This window comes from Neofelis nebulosa, chromosome 12 (assembly GCF_028018385.1).
Source record: "Neofelis nebulosa isolate mNeoNeb1 chromosome 12, mNeoNeb1.pri, whole genome shotgun sequence".
NCBI lineage: Eukaryota > Metazoa > Chordata > Mammalia > Carnivora > Felidae > Neofelis > Neofelis nebulosa.
Genome location: NC_080793.1, coordinates 81,160,895 through 81,180,494, shown reverse-complemented (window position 1 = coordinate 81,180,494; position 19,600 = coordinate 81,160,895). Strand labels below are relative to the sequence as shown.

The following is a 19,600-nucleotide window of genomic DNA, read 5'->3' as shown; positions in this document are numbered from 1 at the left end:
GGGATATGCCTTCACCTGGCCATTAAGGAATACCCCTAGTTCTTTCACCTTCCCAGTGGAGGTTCCAGAGGACTTGGTCAAGATATTATACTTCTAAAAAAATACCTTGAGCCCTTATTGGAGGTAGATTTACAGATAACTGGGGAGGGGAGAGGATCAGAATTCTGGTCTGTGAATATAACGAGATGCCAGAGTTTTAGAGTAAGGCTGCCACCTTTTCACAGAAGATCTGTAAAAAGGTACTAAAATCATCACGCTAATATCAACTGAAGAAACAGGGATATACACATTTCTCTTCTCCTAAAAGACATACACAAACTCCTTTCTGAGGACAAAGGACTATCACTTTCTCCCCACCTTTTATTTAAATGTTTGTTTCTTTATTTATTGAGAGAGTGTGAGCCGGGGAGGGGCAGAGAGAGAGGGAGACAGAATCTGAAGCAGGCTCCAGGCTCTGAGCTGTCAGCAGAGCCCAACATAAGGCTTGGGCTCTAACTCGTGAACACTGAGGTCATAACATGAGCAGAAGTCAGAGGCTTTAGTGGACTGAGCCACCCAGACACCCCTATCCCCACCTTTTTTAAAAGGCAAATGTGCTTCCCTGAGAAAAGAGAAAACACCAAATGGTGAAGGACACCAGTGCTGTGGAAGGGTCCTGTGATGGGAGGCCAGAGCGGTAGCTTCTGGTAGCTTTTACAGCAGCATCCAGGAGTCAGGGTCGTGGTGGGAGTCGAAGCCGCCAAGACCACAGAGCTCACAGAGGCAAGGCTGAGGAAAAGGAGTGGATCCTCATGACCAAGCTGTGCCGCCTGGTCAAATACATGAAGATCACTTCACGGAGGAGATCTATCTCTTCTCCCTGCCCACCAAGGAATATGAGATTACTGACTTTTTCCTGGGGGCATCCCTCAAGGATAAGGTTTTGAAGACTATGTTGGCACAAAAGCAGACTCCCAGTGGACCAGGTTCTAGGCATTTGTTGTCATCGGAGAGGACAATGGACAGGTCCATTGTGGACTTAACTGGGTGTTAAGTGCTCCAGGGAGGTAACCACTGCTATCAGTGAGGCCATAATCTCCGCCAAGCTTTCCAGTGACCTGTGTGGTGAGGTGATTGGGGGAACAAGATCATCAGGCCCCACACTGTCCCATGCAGGGTGAGCAGCTGCTGTTGCTCTGTGCTGGTCGGTCTCATCCTCAGCCTCAGGGGCACTGGCACTGTCTCAGTCCCTGAGCCCAAGAAGATACGGACGATGACAGTACTGACGACTGCTACACGCCAGCCAGGGTCTGCCCTGCCACCCGGGCAACTTCACCAAGGCCACTTTTGATTCCCAAGACCTACACCTGTCTCCCCTCCCTGACCTCTGGAAAGAGAATGTTCATCAAGTCTCCCTATCAGGAATTCACTGACCATCTTGTAAAGACACACACCAGAGTCTCTGTGCAGAGGACACAGGCTCCAGTTGTGTTTACCACATAGTCTTAAACAAGAAAGAAGATAATTAAAGCCTGTTAAAGAAGAAAAAGGCAAATGTCATGATTAAAAAGAAAACTAGAAAAGAGAAAATTCATCAAGTCTATGTATACATTTTCATGTTGATACATAAAGGGTTCTTTTTGGGTTAGGAATATTGTGTGTGTGTGTGTGTGTGTGTGTGTGTATCTTCCAGAAGCTTTGGGGCTGTTATATGGAAAACTTCTTAGAATAAAATAAGGCTTGGGATATCTACTTGTAGACTCCACAAAGTAGGGAATAAGAAAATTTTTATGGAAGACACATAAATTTATAACTAGAAATAATTTTAAATGCCAATTAATGCTAATAGATTGATTTACCCTTCTTACCTAAAGACTAATCCAAGAAAAGTTACAGCTCTCTTTCTCCCTATAAAGAGGAGCTCCAATAAGTTGTAAAATTAATAACAGTTGGCTTAGAGGGCTTTAACAGATCCATATTATTAACTTCTTGTAACCTTGTTATATAGAATATGAAATCATCTAGCAAAGAAACTACTTCCTAAGACATAAAACCTCTAACAATGTCAAGGGCTGGAAAAAATCATGAGCTTCTCCTTACAGTGAGGAAGAAATGTCAACTATCATTTATTTTAAAAATCAGAAGAACATATAAAAGTATACACAATGACTACTGTCAATTTAGCTACATATCAGGTTTCATCCTCCCGCCTTTAAAATTTTTTTTTTCCATAACTGGTCTGTGGTATAGTATAAAGAACTCTAGTCTATGAATGAGAAAGGCTGGATTCTATTCCCTACTCTGACACTAACTAACTCTGAGACATTAAGGAAGTCACTTTTCCCTGGATCTCAGCCTCCTTATCTCTAACATCAAAGGCTTGAATTCAATGGCACTTAAATTACATTCTAGGATACAGGCCTCTTAATCTTGAATGTAAGTATAAAGTAGCTAAGAACGACTAATGGAGTAAGTGTCTGAATATAATGGGAACAAAGTAATAATTTATTCATTCCAAAAGGTTTTTTGGACTCTTGGACTTTCCTCTTATTAAATGTACCTAGGGTCTTATCTTTTTTTTCTCTGACAGTTACCTTTCCCCTTAGTTTCTTTAGCTTTTATCTTCTACTTTAACATTTTGTCCAAAAACTCCTTTTTTTAAGAAAAAACATTTTTTAATGTTTTTATTCAGTTTTTGGGAGAGACGGGGGGGTGGTGGAAGAGAGACATGGAAGGAGAGAGAGACAGAGTGTGAGCAGGGGAGGGGCAGAGAGAGACAGATTCTGAGGCAGACCCCAGGTTCTGAGCCGCCAGCACAGGCTGGAACTGTCCATGGGACTGGAACTCACGAACCACAATATCATGACCTGAGCCCAAGTCGGATGCTCCACCACTCACTCAACCAACTGAGCCACCCAGGCGGCCCCCCGAAGACTCCTTTTTGAAAGGAAAGAAATTTCTAATGCCTTGTTTTGATGACATTCTTCTCTATTATTGGACAGACTGAAAATGGAAGTGGTCCAAATCAGCATTTATGTATTAAACATTAATTCTCAAAAGAATAGGCTCTTTCACTAGGCCAGTTCTGAGATAACCTCTTAAAAATGTTTATTCGGTGAAGGAGTGAAACTTAAGTTATTTAAATTAAGTCAGTGTTACCCTACCATTTATTCAATAAAGCAGTAGAGCAGATATAAATCTGTTTTGGCAAATAAGAAGCAAAACCAAACCAAATGACATGATGGTTTTGATCCACAGAGTGGATGAGAGTAGAATTTCAACTGTCCCTCCAAATATTCATTTTGAAAAAGGTATTTTTATCAACCATGTGGAAAAAAGAACAACAGAACTGCATGATAAGCAGCATGTAAGTATATTCCTCCTATTAGTCTATCAGTCCCTTCTGCGTCTATATAATTTCTATGTTTAGTGGGGATACAGGGAGGGATTATGGCACTTATGAGGTCAAGAGTAGTATTCCTGAACAACATCACTGCCCCTCTTTACACAGACTGTAACAAGTCGGTCAGTCCTCACTAATACGGCCTTCAGTCGGTCTACCAACAGTCTGGCCATCCATACACGCTGCCATCTCCACCACTTCCTTTTCCTCTTCCTGCCAGCTGCGTTTCCTTAGCTATACGCATCAGTAAGTACAGATTTGAAGAAACACCACTACTCCTAGAAAATGTGTAATCACCACTTGTCACCCTCACTTGTGCTTAATACCTTTCCTATCTCAACAAATCAACATTTTGTCAGTGTTTCTTCAAACATGAAAATTTTACCTTTTGTGTACATTTTCTTAAGGAGTACATAACAAGAACTAGAATAATTACTTCAAAAAAAAGTTTACATGCCTAATTAAAGAAAACAACAGCACACCTGATCAATTGAGAGTCAATTTAAATTCTTTCAGACTTTTGGTAAATCATTTAATGGCTCTGAGGTTTTTTTCTTCAGTTGAAAACATATGACAACTAGTTTCATGTTCATTCAAGTCTCTTTTTATCCTAAATTCATGTGTTCTTTTGTAAAATGGTAGTCAATATATTAAACGTATTATAATGAATGATACGTATAATTTATTAGTAATAAATCAATGCTCTTTTCATCTTATAAAAAATTAAGTACTTGTAGAACATGGGGTAGGTTTTAAGCTTCAGAAATCAAACATAGGTATCAATAATTAGGAGAAACTTTGTGAAGTTAGAACTGAGACCAGGATGTGATTTCCAAAAGCAGAGAAAAAACTCTCCGGGGTGAGAGAATAATACAGGTAAGAGTACGATCATAAGAAAGAACTAAAGCAAAGGGTGCATAGTAGAAAGGAGGGGGAAAAAACTGGAAAAGGGAAGAATTAGATAAATGAAAACATTTTAAAAACTTAAAATATAGAAACAAATCTCTGTTCAACAATGTATAGAAACGACTGTAGTTCTTTACACATGCATTAGACAGAATGATACAGTCATTTAGGCAACTGCATAAAAGCCTACATACCAATGACTTAAGCGGAGCACAGTGACTTGGTAACTATGGTACTGCTGAAGAATTACATTTTTTTATAATGTTTATTTTTGAACTAGAGAGAGTGTGAGCGGGGAAGGGACAGAGAGGAGAGAGACAGAAGATCCAAGGTTCTGTACTGACAGCAGAGAGCCCAATGTGGGGCTCAAAAATCATGAATCGTGAGGTCATGACCTGAGCCAAAGTCAGATGCTTAACTGACTGAGCCACCCAGGCACCCCAAGAATTTATTTAAATTTTAAGATTTCAAATTTAAGATTTTAAAAAAGAAGCCTCAAAAAGGCACATATTTCAACCTACTACATGGTGGCATGTGAAACACACTATTAGGAAGGTAGAAAATCAACAAATGGTTATCATATTGCAAAATATATAAACCACATCCTTCAGTTAAATATCAACACTTGAGTACATTTAAAATTTTTTTTAATGTTTATTTGAGACACACACACACACACACACACACACACACACACACACACAGAATCTGAAGCAGGCTCCAGGTTCTGAGCTGTCAGCACAAAGCTCCAAGCAGAGCTCGAACCCACAAACTGTGAGATCATGCCCTGAGCTGAAGTCGGACACTCATCCGACTGAGCCACCCAGGTACCCCAACACTTGACTACATTTAAAAGTAATGTTTCTTCACATTAGTAATACATATATCTACTCTGCAAAATAAAGATAATCTTGATTTACTGGATGTTTCTGTTAATAAAAATTTCATCTTGTATTTTTTTTTAAAGAGGCAAGTAGCAAAGAAACAAGTGAATATTCCAGACTTATTTCCTTTTAGAGACAATTTCTACACGACATCTACAAAGTCTTAGTCAAAGCTGACAGAGAACAACATTTCTGATGCTTAATGCCAAGTAACGCAACTAGAGAAGAGGAACAGAGGCTTGCAAAAAAACCGCTGGAGCAAATCTTTGATATCTGATTTGAGAAGTATCCAATAGCTAGTTTTTTGGTGACCTACATGTGTAGTATACCTCTGGTGTAAATACTTGTTAGGATGAAAGAGAAAGCAAGCATTAAAGATGGGTAGTCCATTCATCCTTCATTAACTGGGTTACATACCAATCAGGTTGTAGTTATAATTTTATTTAAAATGAATTCTTATATCCCTAAGTGTGTCAATTTTAATGAGAGAGCTGGAGCTTTCCAGCAAGAATATTTTATTTTATTAAATCTCTATTTATTTATTTACTTATTTATTTAGAGAAACAGAGAGAGCAAGCGAGCATGAACAGGGAAGGGGCAGAGGGGAAGGGGGAACAGAAGATTTGAAGTCAGCTCCTCGCTGACAGCCGACAGCCTGATGAGGGGCTTGAACTCATGAACCGCAAGATCAGGACCCAAGTCAGATGCTTAACTGAGTGAGTCACCCAGGCACCCCAAGAATATTTTATTATATTGAATCCCAAAGGAAAAGGAAGCTTTTCCTTTGTAATCTGCCTGGATTTTTTTGGCATCATATCCTATGTTCACATATCTTTCTTTATACAACTAAATACAGTTCTCTTCCCCTCACTGCCCCCACAGAAAGAGAAATCTGATTGTACATTCTATTAATAATACCAAGAATACAAAAATAGTCTCTAAATATGACTTTCCAAAAAAAGGAAACCTATGGAGCATTACTAAATACAAGTCAAAACAGCATCAAATAGCAAGAAGTTTACACTGGCCTCCATAGCTTAAAGTAAAAATACAAAAAAGAGAGTTCAATGGAGAAGTCATTCAATTTCTATTATCCTTAACTGTGGATAAGACACACAATTCTCTTCATTAAGTTACTTTTCTATGCTTTACTACAGTTCCCAGCTTTCGCAAATGAAAGGACTGACCAGGGTTATGTAGAATAAGACAACAGAAGGAATTCAAAATGTGTGAGTAAACAAACAAATGGAAAGTATTTGAGAGTAACTGTGAATTTCTCCCATATGTTCTCCAAATCTACAATTTCTTTTCTATACAGCCTACAAGGTGATAACCTGCTTAGGAACTCTTCTATGGCTTCCTTCAGTACTTCCAAGAAAATCTTACTTCTCCACAGGTTCTTCTTCTTTTTTTTTTTTTTAATTTTTTAATGTCTATTTTTAATCTTTATTTATTTTTGAGAGAGAGACAGAGTGTGAGCAGGGGAGGAGGAGGAGGGGGGGGAGAGAGAGAGAGAGAGAGAGAGAGAGAGAGACACACACAGAATCCGAAGCAGGCTCCAGGCCCCGAGCTTGAACTCATGAACCATGAGATCATAATCTGAGCCGAAAAGTCGGACGCTCAACCGACTGAGCCACCCCGTCGCCCCTCCACAGGTTCTTAAAGACCTTACGGGATCAGGCCTCTGTTAGCTTTTCCAAATTTATTTTGATACCTCTCCTTTCATCACTTATGGTTGTGGATGCTCTCCTCACCTTCCGTTTCTTTAAAAGCATGAAAGTTGTTTCCACTTCAGGATTTGCACACTCTCTACCTGATTTCTCATTATTCCAATCTCAAATGCCCCCTTTTCAGAGGGATCTTGTCAACCCCAAATGTAAGTTAGGTTATTCCTTTTCATAGCACCCAGTTCTTTTCCATTTCAGTTGAAAACTGTGATCCCTGTCGTGTATTCACCTGTGGGCTTACTCGATAAATGCCTATGGTCTTTACTATGAGGTCAGTGACCATGTGTTTTCTCTACCACTACATAGGAAGTACCTGATCAATAACAATCTAAATGAAAAAGAGTAAAGAAAATAAGAACTTACAGTTATACCTAAAGACCTGATAGAATATAAACTGAGTTCATGCTAAATATAATCAAAATAGATTTTATTTTGTTGTTTTGAACCAGGATTCACAACACTAATGTAACTTATGGCTTGAATCTTTCTGGAAATCATGATGATTAGCAAACTGTATTTCTATTTACACTGCACTCTATGCATTAAAACACCTTTTGATATATTTAAAATCCTTAAGAGAGGCAGTTAAATAAACAGACCATTAAGTTGAGGACAATTACTGCACATACAAATTACTAATTTGCCAGCTAAAGATGTTTTATCTGGCCAATTCCCATTAAATGCAACACAGCAAATCAATTTCCTGATTATAAAGCTGTAATATTTTTATATATCAAGTTATATCATGAGTGTCTTTTGAAAATGTTGGGAAATACTTTATCTAAAGGATTATTTGATGGCTGGCCAAAAAGAAAAAAAGTTGAAATGCTTCCCAATTGATTAATTTGGGAGGCCACTGTAAAGAGGCTAGTACTCATGAATTATTTTGAAGAGATAATTTAAGTTTCCTTTTGGCAAAAATGGAACAACATTCTGTTACGTTTGAGGGTTTCTTTTGATATAAAATGTGTGCTAACAAGAAGGATTTACATCTTGAAGCATTTTTTTAAAACCGTTTGTTTATTTATTTATTGAGAGAGAGAGAGAGAGAGAGGCAGAGAGAGAAGACAGAGAATCCCAAGCAGGTTTTGCACGGTCAGCACAGAGCCCAATGTGGGGCACGATTCCATGAAGTGAACTGTGAGATCATGATGTGAACTGTACTCAAGAGTTGGACACTGAAGTATTCATTTTTAAATTGTTCAGGCATTTAAAATAAATGATTTGTTCCTGTAGCCCCCAGGTGCAGCATATTGTCTTTAAATGCTAAGGTACCAATCAACGCCCTAACACACCCATAAAAATGGCAAGTTTATCTTTAAAGGCGACTTGCCTTGTATCTACTTAGGGTAGTCAACTGACAGCTGCCGAAGGCCTCAGGTGGCAGAGACTACCCTCACTCAAATTTGAAAGTAGACTATCCAGTGACCAGGATACCCAGACGGTAAGAAGCCGAGTCCTTCCCTTTTCCTTTTTTAGCATCAACATCAGGGAATATCAGCAAATGTCTTGCTAACCATGTCCATACCCTTCAGGACCTAGGGGAGGAGAATACTGGCAAGAATGGCGGCTATAAGCCTCTGAACCTTGATTTTTTTCTGTATTACTCTAATTGCTTTCCAGTATTATTAAAGGCAGAAGCAGAACTTCAGATTTAAAGAACATGGAGCCTACTTAGCTCTGTTCTTCACTTTGGTAGGAACCCCCAAAAATGTGTTCATTAAAGATGTGCTGTTACAGCTGACTAGGCAATAGCTACATTTCTATAAGCAAATAAGTTTTAATTTTTTTTTCAACGTTTTTTATTTTTGGGACAGAGAGAGACAGAGCATGAACGGGGGAGGGGCAGAGAGAGGGAGACACAGAATCGGAAACAGGCTCCAGGCTCTGAGCCATCAGCCCAGAGCCTGACGCGGGGCTCGAACTCACGGACCGCGAGATCGTGACCTGGCTGAAGTCGGACGCTTAACCGACTGCGCCACCCAGGCGCCCCTATAAGCAAATAAGTTTATGCATACAGGAGAATATTCCCAAACGAGGACAAGGTAAGAGAGTAAGCGGTGGTATGTTAGAGCAGTTTGATGCCCTATTTCTAAAAACAGTTGGGGACACCTGGCTGGCCTGGTCCGTGCAGCATTCAACTCTTGATCTCAGGGTTGAAAGTTCAAGCCCCATCCCACGTTGGGTGTACAGATTACATAAAAATAAAATCTTAAAAAGAATAAAAACATTTGGATTTACAATGACTTTTGGCAATTTTAAAAATAAGTCATAATAAACAAAACCCAGAAGTATCTAGTAAGTTAACAAAAGGAAATAGTTCATGAATTAATGCTGTGTATTTCTGAGTTGCTTCAGTTTAAAATTTTGTTAATTTCTTAGAAATTTGGTAATGAGGAATAACTTTACTGCGAAACAAAATATGAAAGAGTTTCTAACAAGGGAAAAATACAATATTTAGTTTTTCTTTTTTAACATAAGTGTTCAGCTATAACAATTGAAGTTTGTTATACAACAGTAACAATATACTATATTTTTGTGTATAAAATTGTCATCTCAGAAGTCTTTCAGGAAGGGTTGTTTGAGGACTGGTACTGGTATATGATAAAGTTATCATTCTTTGGCGAAATGAGAAAAACTAAGGACAAGAGTAGTGGGCTTAATGATTTTAAAGGTTTCCCTTCCATTTGGACATTATGTCCTTTCTATTTTTGTTAAAATACACATTGTTGTGAAAAAGAAAACTTATGTAAAAAATTGTAACAGGCACTAATGTCAAAAAAAATTTTTGAAGTAATTTCAAAACTTAAATTCGTAGCCTCTTCTTGTTCTTTCCTTTTTGGGGAAATTTGACCCTAAAAAAAAAATGTTTTAGTACTAAGCTTTAGATTTAGACATAAATGCAATCAACCCACACCTTAGTTACCTTAAGTTTAATTCACCCGAACCCATGGGTTTAACTAGTATTTTGGTCTTTTGTCTTCCAGTCTTTTTTTTTTTTTTAAGTTTATTTATTTTTGACAGGCAGAGAGAGAGTAAGTGTGAGCCTGGGAGGGACAGAGAGAGAGGGAGACACAGAATCAGAAGTGGACTCCAGGCTCTGAGCTGTCAGCACAGAGCCTGATGCAGGGCTTGAACTCACGAACTGAGATCATGACCTGAGCCGAAGTCACTCAACTGAGCCACCCAGGCGCCCCTGTCTTCCAGTCTTTTTATCTCAATCATACCCGTGGCTTTAACTACTTCTTACACAGTAACAAGGCCTAAATCTAAAAACTTAAATCTTTAGCACAGACATCTCCTCTAAGCTACAGACCCTGAATATTTCCATCTGTATAGCCCTCTCCTCCCTTTCCCTTTCTTCATTCCTCTCATTCAATCAAGGCCCATCATCTCCTATGTATCTCTCTCCACTCCCTCAGCCACATCTTCGCTCAATCACTTTAAAAAAATTTTTTTAATGTTTATTTTTTTAATGTTTATTTACTGGGAGAGGAGAGAGAGAGAGAGAGAGAGAGAGAGAGAGAGACGGGGAGGGGGAGGTGGGGACGGACAGAGAGGGAGACACAGAATCCGAAGCAAGCTCCAGGCTCTGAGCTGTCAGCACAGAGCCTGATGTGCGGCTCAAACTCACAAAGCGTGAGATCATGACCTGAGCTGATGTCAGACGCCAACAGACTGAGCCACCTAGGTGCTCCTTTGCTCAATCACTTTTCATTTAACATTAGAAAATCACTCACTAAAATCTCTCATATCCCTCTAATCCACACTCTATACTGATGCCAGGTGATGTTACTTTTTTGTTTAACATCTTTCAATGGGCCCTACAAGCCTTCTTGAATAAATTCTTTAGTATGTCATACAGCATTTCCTCATCCTGTTTTCCCAGTCTCTAGCCTTATGTCTGAGCATTTCCCTATTCATCCGTTCTACTGAACATCATACTATTCCTTAATGACAGACCTGTTCTTTCTTCCCTCTATGCCTTTGTGCATACTGTTTCTTTTCTGTTGGCTGATTCCACCCCCCGACCCCGCCAACTCAATCACTTCCCCTACAAATAAATGAAACAACTTTTACTGTTTTAAAGCCCCTGTTTAAGTTTTACTCCTTTCCCTAGGGGGAAAAAATCTCCCTTGAACAATGTTCATGCTGACAGATAGATTCTCTTCGGTGAAACTTTCTGAGTGTGCATATGCATGTATCAAGTCATGAAGCAAAATGTCTTTCTTATGTATTCTAACAAAAAATTTGAAAACCATTACCCTAGAGGATTATACCTGAATGTCCTTAATGTATAATTTTAAAAAGTTATTCTCACTCTTAATAACTTTACTGCCCTAAATCTTTATTAATAAAAAGCAACATTAAAATCTGTTAAAAAGCTCTGAACAAAATGTACTTGTAGTACATTTCATTTCCGCTATAAGCTTGCCCAAACCAGTTACCAAATAACTGATATGCAGAGAATATATACCTTTGGGGTTGGGGATGGCTAAGCTACAGAGTAAAAAATTAAAGTATCTAGGTCACAGTCAGTGGATAGTATTTTTGGGAAAGGTTTATTAGAGGAATTATTTCCATTGATTTTAACTTAAAAACACATTTAAGAACAATCTAAATTCAGAAGCATAACAAGTTTAGTGCAAGTGATAAAATGATAATGTCTTCTATTTTTGTTCCTAGAGGCATTCTTGTTTCACTCTGGGTTTGTTGAGATGAGAACATATACTTGCTTACTACACCAAGTTAATGAGGTTATTTTCAACCCCCTTTCTTCTTCACCCTGACCTATACTAAGCATATACTTATTACCCTAATCCTATTCTTTTAATGTGACTACCTCTTAAAAATAAATGTTTAATAATCTAAGACAACCATAATGTTTGAATTTCTTTAGCAGTATGTATTTTTAAGAGTAAAGACCTCTATTGCCAGTTCTTTTTGTTGTCATTATTTATTTTGAGAGAGTGAAAGCACAAGCAGGGCAGAGGGACAGAGAGAGGACAGAGAATCCCCAAGGAGGCTCTGCGCTGCCAGCACGGAGCCCTAAGCAGGGCTTGATCCCACGAACAGTGAGATCATGATCCGAGCTGAAATCAAGAGTTGGATGCCTAACCTACCGAGCCACCCAAGTGCCAATTCTAATAACGCATCCTTAGATACTACGAGAAGCTTCATGGAAGAAAACTGAAAATAAAGTCATAGCTAGAATATTGTTTGTGTCCTAATGATTTTCCAAAGGCCACGGTTTAACAATGTAACATAAGCTACATATTTTTGCTTTTATACAGTTTTAGCAATGTTGTAGAAAGGAAAAAAAAGGAGCACAGGGAAAATGTAACCAAATATAATCAGATTTCATCCAAATTCTCCCTGAGTTTCTGTATCATTTACACCATTTAGCAGCTTCAATTCTTTCCAAGTGCAAGAGGATACATACCCACTGCCGCCATCACAAAGATGGTACGTGGTGATCAATGAGCTAATGCCTGTAATACAATTTGAAGCTCTAGCACAAAGACATTATAAATACAAAACACTTTCTCAACCAAGCTGAGAGGATTTTCACATATAAAAAGGGTTACAGGTAGTTTACGAATGAATGTATGTTAATAAAATATATTATGACACTGACTTGTTCTTCCCATTTGTATTTCAGAATAGGTGGGATAAAATTTATCAGCTGGTGAGACAGATAATTACATGGTGATAAATGCTATGAAACTAGAGTACAGAGTGCCATATGAGAACCAGGTGGGGGCAAGAGGTAGGTGTTTTCACTTGTTATCTCCTCTCATCTTAATAATACTTTTCTCAGGTTATCATCCTTTGATACAGGAGGGAATCAAGGCTTCAGTTAATTTGTCCAAGTTCACACAACTTATCAAGTGGCAGAACCAGGGATACATGTTTAACCTGAAGACTATACTCTGTCCATTCTTCCAAGATTTTGCTAGTATCTGCATGGCTATTGCCCTGGCTGCACATTTCTGCTCATGCTCCCCTTCTCAGTGAAGCTTACCCTAACCACCTTATTTAATGTGTCAAACTGCCTCCTTTTGATTTCTCCTTACCTTTCACTACTTTTTCTTTAGAAGTACTTATCACTTTCTAAATATTAGATATTTAAAAATTTTTGTATATTCCCTATGGTCCTCTGCTAGGTGGCAAGCCCTAGGAAGCTAGGGATCTTTGCTTGTTTACAGATGTACCCCCAAAATCTGTAATAGAAACTAATACACAACAGACACTAACCTAATTTCCCTTTACCACTTTTCACCTTTCACTGTATCCAAGAACTTGTGTAACCATTCTCACTTCCAATTCTAGGGAAAACAAAATAGTTAAGAGCTATATCTGAGCCAAATTAACATTAAAATAATATTTAAATTTAGTCTAAAATTGTTTAAAAATTAGGGTCATAAATAACCATTAAAAAAATTGTAGCCCAAATACAAAGTGATGAAAACACATGTACAACAAACCAAAGTGTGTAGGGTGTAAATGACAATGAAAGATCAGTATTTAATGAATGCCTGCTCACTTTCTATGATGCTTCAGAAGCTTAATGTAAGACAGAATGGAACATGGGAATTAGAGTACTCTACAGCAGTGGTTCCCAAAACTTAAGAATTTCAAAAACCAGTTAAATTTTTATTTTTTATTTTAAAAAATTTTTTAATGTTTAATTTATTCTTGAGAGAGAGAGAGAGAGAGAGACAGACAGAGCATGAGCAGGGGAGGGGCAGAGAGGGAGACACAGAATCCGAAGCTGACTCCAGGCTGTGAACTGTCAGCACAGAGCCCAACGCAAGGCTTGAACCCACCGAACTGTGAGATCGTGACCTGAGCCAAAGTTGGATGTCAACCGACTGAGCCACCCAGGCACCCCTAAATTTTTTAAAAGTTGGAATGGTAGAGTTCCCAAATTTTAATTTTGCCACAAAAGTTATTAAAAACTAAATACAATCTACTATCACTCATTTCATCAGAACACATTAGCATAAGCAATGACATAATTTCACTATGGAGAGTAGTGATTTTATTGAGTAAATTTACGTTCACAAACACCTCATATAAAAATAATCCCATGTGAATTTAAGATCTAAATATGGAGATGTAAAACTTTAAAAAGGTGTACTAGAATATTTATAACCTCAGGATAGAAAATAATTCCTTTTAAGAGAAAAGGCACAATCATAAAAAAAAATATTTGGGGGCTCCTCCTGGTTGGCTCAGTTGGTAGACCATGGGGTCGCTGAGTTGAGTTCCAGCCCAATGTCAGGTGTAGAGATTACTTAAATAAATAAATCTTTTTTAAAAAAATAATATATTTGACTAGAATTAAGAATGTTTAGTCACAGGGGCGCCTGGGTGACTGTCGGTTAAGCGTCTGACCCCCGGTTTCAGTTCAGGTCATGATCTCACGGCTTTCGTGGGTTCCAGTCCCGCATCAGGCTCTGTGCTGACAGTAGGAGCCTACTGGGGATTTTCTCTCTCCCTCTAAGTAAATAAATAAAACTTAAAAACCCCAAGTAAACAATTCATAGAAAAGGAACATGAATGGAAAAAAAAATGGCCAAAAAATAAATGAAAGTGTTCTCAACTACAGGACTAACTGGTGACATGCAAATGAAAACTGTAGTGGGGTACCTCTTCATATACTCCTCAGAATGGCAAACCATAAGGAGTCTAATAAAGTTATCTGGAAGGTGAGAATATAGACCCTCTCATCCATTACTGATAGAAACACTTGAGAGAAAACTGGTAGTTATCCAATAAAGTTGAAGCTACTCCTACCCTTTGTTCTAGCACTCTACCATTAGATTTACATCTCAGGGCAATCTTCCTCAATGGGGGCTTTTTAGTTGTTTAACAAATGGGGGGCACTACTGAACAGCTGCCAGGGACACCAGGCACTCTTGGTGCATACAGATAATAATGCTGCCCCATGTCTTGTGACTTTTGAATATTCTGCTTGACACTCATTTAAGGGGATGAGGAGGGGGTGGGGGAAATAAGGTCAGATATTTATAAACAGGACTTAACACAAAGTATATTTGTATTGCTTTAACATGGATGAAGATTTTAAAGAATGTGACCAGTATATAAAGAGAGAAGACCACACTTTTATTTTTGTCCAAACTTTACCGAAAATAGTTACTTCAGAAACTCATTTATCAATGATAGTGCCACCATCGGTACTTAATCCCATTCAACACACCTATCGTAATTTGCATCAGCAGCTTACTCTATTCATGGTGATACTAACATGGATGCAAAGTATCTGGGTACTACTGTTTCTTCTAGCAGTGCTTCTTGGACTTTAACATGCAAACAAATCACCTGGGAATCTTGTTAAAATTCAGCATCAGTCAGTAGGGTAGGGCCTGAAATTCTGATTTCTAACAAGCTCCCAGAAATCTGATTTGCTAGTCTACTATCACCCTCAGTAGCAAGATTAGAGTGTGGTTTGGTCTGAGCATTTACACAGTGAAATATACTACTTTGTTATAAGTTCTCATATTTTAGTAAGAGCATTACTTTAAAATATAATGTAAATTTACTACAAGTTTTAATGTTACTAATAAGTTTGTAAGGTCATTTAAATTTTAAATGAGTGTATTATTTTGAATTTCATTTTAGGGCAGTATTGGGAAAGCTATAAAATATTTTTAAAAAATTTTTTTATTTATTATTTTTGAAAAAGAGAGTGAGCAGGTGTGCAAGTGTGGGGAGGGGCACAGCAGAAGGGGACCGAGGATCTGAAGCAGGCTCTGCACTGACAGCATAGAGTCTGATGCAGGGCTTGACCTCAGGAACCTTGAGATCATGACCTGAGCTGACGTCAGGTGCCTAACTGACTGAGCCACCTAGGCACCTCAAGCTATAATATACTTTTACAAAAATGGGATACAGGCTCAAGAACCACTGCCCTAGAGGAAGTCTTGCACGTGAACCCACGTAAACATATACAAGAATATTCCCTACGTCAGTGTTTAATAAGCAGTTGGAAAAAACTAAAATGACCAAAGGAATGTGACAGCCACATAATGGAACACATACCATTACCGCAGTAAAAATAAACTAACCTGAATAAATATAGATAAATCTTGGAAAATTGAGTTTAGAAAACAAACTACAAATACAAACATATTTAAATAGTCTTAATCAAAGAAATATTATATACGTTCATGGACATAAAGGCATGTAGTGAAGTACAAACATAGGAAGGATATATTTTAATTTCCGGTCAGTGGCTGGGAGTGGGGGAAAGAGGAAGGAGGATTTAAGAGGGGTGTACAGAGTACAAAGAAAGCTTCGTTTCATTTTGTATTTGTTTCTTCAACTGAGTAATGAGTGCATGAATATTCATGATATATGTTGCCAATACTTAAAACTGCTGTGCTATTTCTCATTTCATCCGAATTGGCAAAAACTGTTGGGTCCAGACAGCTGTTTGGAAAACACTACTCCAAAGCAAAGAATTCAGGGCTAGAAGTCAGAAAACCCAGGTTCAAGTCTCAGTTCTGCTTCTTAAAAATTATGTAGCTTTAGGCAATTCAAAGAATTAACTTCTCTGGGCTTTATCTGTAAAAATGTCATAAAACATCACTTGTCCTCCCCAACTCACAAGGCTGAGCTTGAGAGGTATAAACACAGAGCAATGTATACGAGAATTTTTTAACAAGGTAGGAAAAGGAGTAATTTTTGAGAATGAAGAACAAAACCTTGGATATATTAGAAATAAAATCTACCAGTAAATAAACCAACAAAGCAAGAAATTTGTCACTATGTTCTTGTCATTACTGATTCTAAAGATATTAACACCAATCTTAACAAGGAAGCAATTGAGTTATCAATTCTTAGATGATGGCACAAGGGTAGACAGTCTCCCTATTACAATTCTATTTCTTTAGGCTAATTCTTCAAGGATACCAAAATAAGAGAACTGCATTAAAAAGTACTCTTATTAAACTAAAACAATTAATGCCATATAACCAAAGTAACTTGGTTCTCGTTGCCCTCTCTACAAAGTGAGCAGGTGGCACATTGATTAGCCTTATATCAGATGGAGAAACTGATTCAGATGTGGGATAGCTTGCTTGTCCTAAACCAATTCAGTGACAGAACTTAGAACAGACACTAATTGCCCAGTACTTCTGTGTTCATTAAGTTACCAAAAACATTATTTTGCCATGATGACTTATGATAATTTTGTTTGTCACAGGATACAGAAAATTCTTTGTCAGATACCACTGCATCCATATTTCAAAATAGGCAAAGATACTCAAGGAAACAAGCCACTTACCCAGTACAGTCCTGCACAGCAAGGGACAAAATTAAAACTGCCTAGCCTGCTAAAAATCTAATCCTATCCTTCCCAATTAACCTTATTAATACCAGAGTAGGAGAAAAGAGAGGTCAAAATATGGGTGCGGGTGCTATTCATTACCTCATGGACCTCCAATAATACAGCAACTATTTTACAACAGGGATTTTATTTCCTTTGTAAATAGGAACATGGCTATCTCCACTGTTCTTTAAGCCCCCACCTCTATTCTCACAATAAAAATTAACCAACAAGCAAAGACTCAGGCATAATTATGATTATTAAAATACTGATTACGATTAGATACTAGATATGTTACACAAATCAGTTTATGCTATCAACGTATAAAAGAGACAAACTATGGAGAAAAGTTCATTTTTTGTTAAGTTTTCCTGTTAACGTAAGGAGATACTATTACAACATGTACCTGATTTTTTTACTCAGACACATTAGGCAGTTCCAAATGCTGACACAAGCTCTCCAAAATTCTTTTTATTGGAGCCTTAGGAAAAAAAAAATCAATGAATCATCTTGCGCATCAAGTATTATATACACATATACTACGAAAGATATTAAAACAGAAAAATACCTTTTCATAAACAGCCAAATTTAAAGGTCACCCTCTCTGTATTCCGTTATTCCTCTTTTTTGCTTATCAAACCCACCTCACGCAGACTGAAATCAAAGCACCGTGAAAAAAAAAAAAAATCCAACCGTGTTCTGGCATTGGCAGAAATCTCCCCAAGGATCAGAGCTCTTAACTTCTTTATTTTTTTAAAACAAGAAGCGAGGGTTAAACTCACTCTTCTTTAAAAAAAAAAAAAAAAAGCCTTCACAACCGTACACTGTAACTCGACAGAACTTTCGTTTTAGGGTTAAAAAAAAAAAATCCAAACAAAACCTCTCGTTTTCCAACTCAAAGCAATTACTGATGAGCCTACCCTAGGGCTCGAAAACAGAATTCGAAACAGTTCAAGCTGAGCCACCTAGAGAAAAAGAACCCTACGACGGCCCGCCGGGAACACACAAATCTTCGAGAACGGGGCCGATTCGATCTCAGATCGAGGCTGGCACACACGAGGACATTCAGGAGAAAGCTTACAGGCATCGCCAACCTCACAGGGAGACGGGGAGGAGAACGTGAACCTGACCCTATCTTGCGGTCCACAGGGAGACCAGCAAAGCAAGTGAAACGAGACCCTTTTCTGCAAGGAGGACCCAAGACCTTTCCCGGTCTGTCTGTCCGTGTCTCTCCCGCCCCCAGACCCCCGCAGCCTCTCCGATCGCAGGGACTCTCCTACCGCTCTCGCTCCCGGAACCACCGGAGAAGCCTCTCAAAACCAGAGCCGATCCGAAGTGGCTTCCCCGTCTTTCGCCGGCGCCGAGAGAGGTCCCGGTCGCCAACAACAAAGACGCCTCCCGCTCCCCTCCCCCCTCCCGGCCCGGGCTCGGCCCTCCCGCGCTGCGGCTCCGGGCCTAGCGCCCCCTCCCCGAGCCCGGCCGCAGCGCCCGGCCCGCCGCGGCCCCACGCACCTGCACCTGAGGGGCCGCGGCCAAGGTGTCGGGAAGAAAGGGCCGGCAGAGAGCCTGTGCGGACGCGCTGTCCTCCACAAGGTGCGACCCACGCTGCTGCCGCCGCCACCGCCGGACTCTCCCGGCCTGCGGGCGGGCGCGGCAGAAGAGGGGGGGACGAGGGCTGCAGCCCCCGGCGCCGGGACGAGGAGGGACGGCGGCGCCCGAAGGGGCCGGCTCGCGCTCTGGAGTCTCGCCTCGCGCCGGCCCAGCTCCCGCACACGGGCTCGCGTTCTGCTGACTAACGGCCCCGGCGCGAGGCTCTGGAGCGGCCGCCGCCGTCGGCTGCTCTCGGGCCTCACGTCCCGCGCGGCCGTGGTCGCAGCCGCCGCCGCCACCTCCCTTTCTGGCACTGCAGACACCACCCAGACCCAGCGAGGTCTTTCTTCTCTTTAATCCTCCCTTCTTCGCTCCTCCTCAGCCTGCCACCGCGGGGCTAGGTCTGGTGGCGGGAGGAAGGCTTGAAGGGAACCGAGGGGGGCGAGCAGAAGCCTCGCTAAAGCAGGAGTTGGTCACTGACTGGAGGGAGATGCCAAGCTGACCCGGGCTCCAGCCTCCAAGCGGGCTGGGGGAGGGACGCAGCCCAGCTTTGCCGGGCTTCCGCCAATCACAAGCCGCACAGCGGAGTCGGGCTTCGGGAGAGGCTGAGCTTAGTCGGCAGGAGGCGGGGATTGCGGAAAAGAAGAGCCAATAGAAGCAAATGCTCTCCGCCTCTCCGCCCTGATGGACTGCCATGTTCGGACCAATGGGGGAATAGTCGCTTCGAAGGAAGCGGGATTCAGATGCCAGGTTT

The 19,600-nt window shown here is 40.0% G+C and overlaps 2 protein-coding genes across 4 annotated transcripts in view; one reads left to right on the top strand and one right to left on the bottom strand.

The window, feature by feature from the left end:
• ABHD17B (abhydrolase domain containing 17B, depalmitoylase) overlaps window positions 1-19,334 on the bottom strand; it is a 55,725-nt gene extending 36,391 nt beyond the window's left edge. The window contains exons 1-3 of one of the 3 annotated variants that reach the window (XM_058695698.1): window positions 18,769-19,334; window positions 17,663-17,737; window positions 7,129-7,227 (exon numbers count right to left, since the gene is read on the bottom strand). In XM_058695698.1, the coding sequence (XP_058551681.1) occupies window positions 7,129-7,182 (54 nt within the window). In that variant the 5' untranslated portion in view covers window positions 7,183-7,227; window positions 17,663-17,737; window positions 18,769-19,334. The remainder of the gene's footprint in view (window positions 1-7,128; window positions 7,228-17,662; window positions 17,738-18,768) is intronic. The other 2 variants (XM_058695699.1, XM_058695700.1) reach the window with 2 other exon arrangements.
• Window positions 19,335-19,420: 86 nt separating this feature from the next.
• The window catches only part of C12H9orf85 (chromosome 12 C9orf85 homolog), a 128,548-nt gene continuing 128,368 nt past the window's right edge, over window positions 19,421-19,600 (top strand). Inside the window, exon 1 of the mRNA XM_058695702.1 lies at window positions 19,421-19,596. Coding sequence (XP_058551685.1) covers window positions 19,531-19,596 — 66 coding nt within the window. The 5' untranslated portion in view covers window positions 19,421-19,530. The remainder of the gene's footprint in view (window positions 19,597-19,600) is intronic.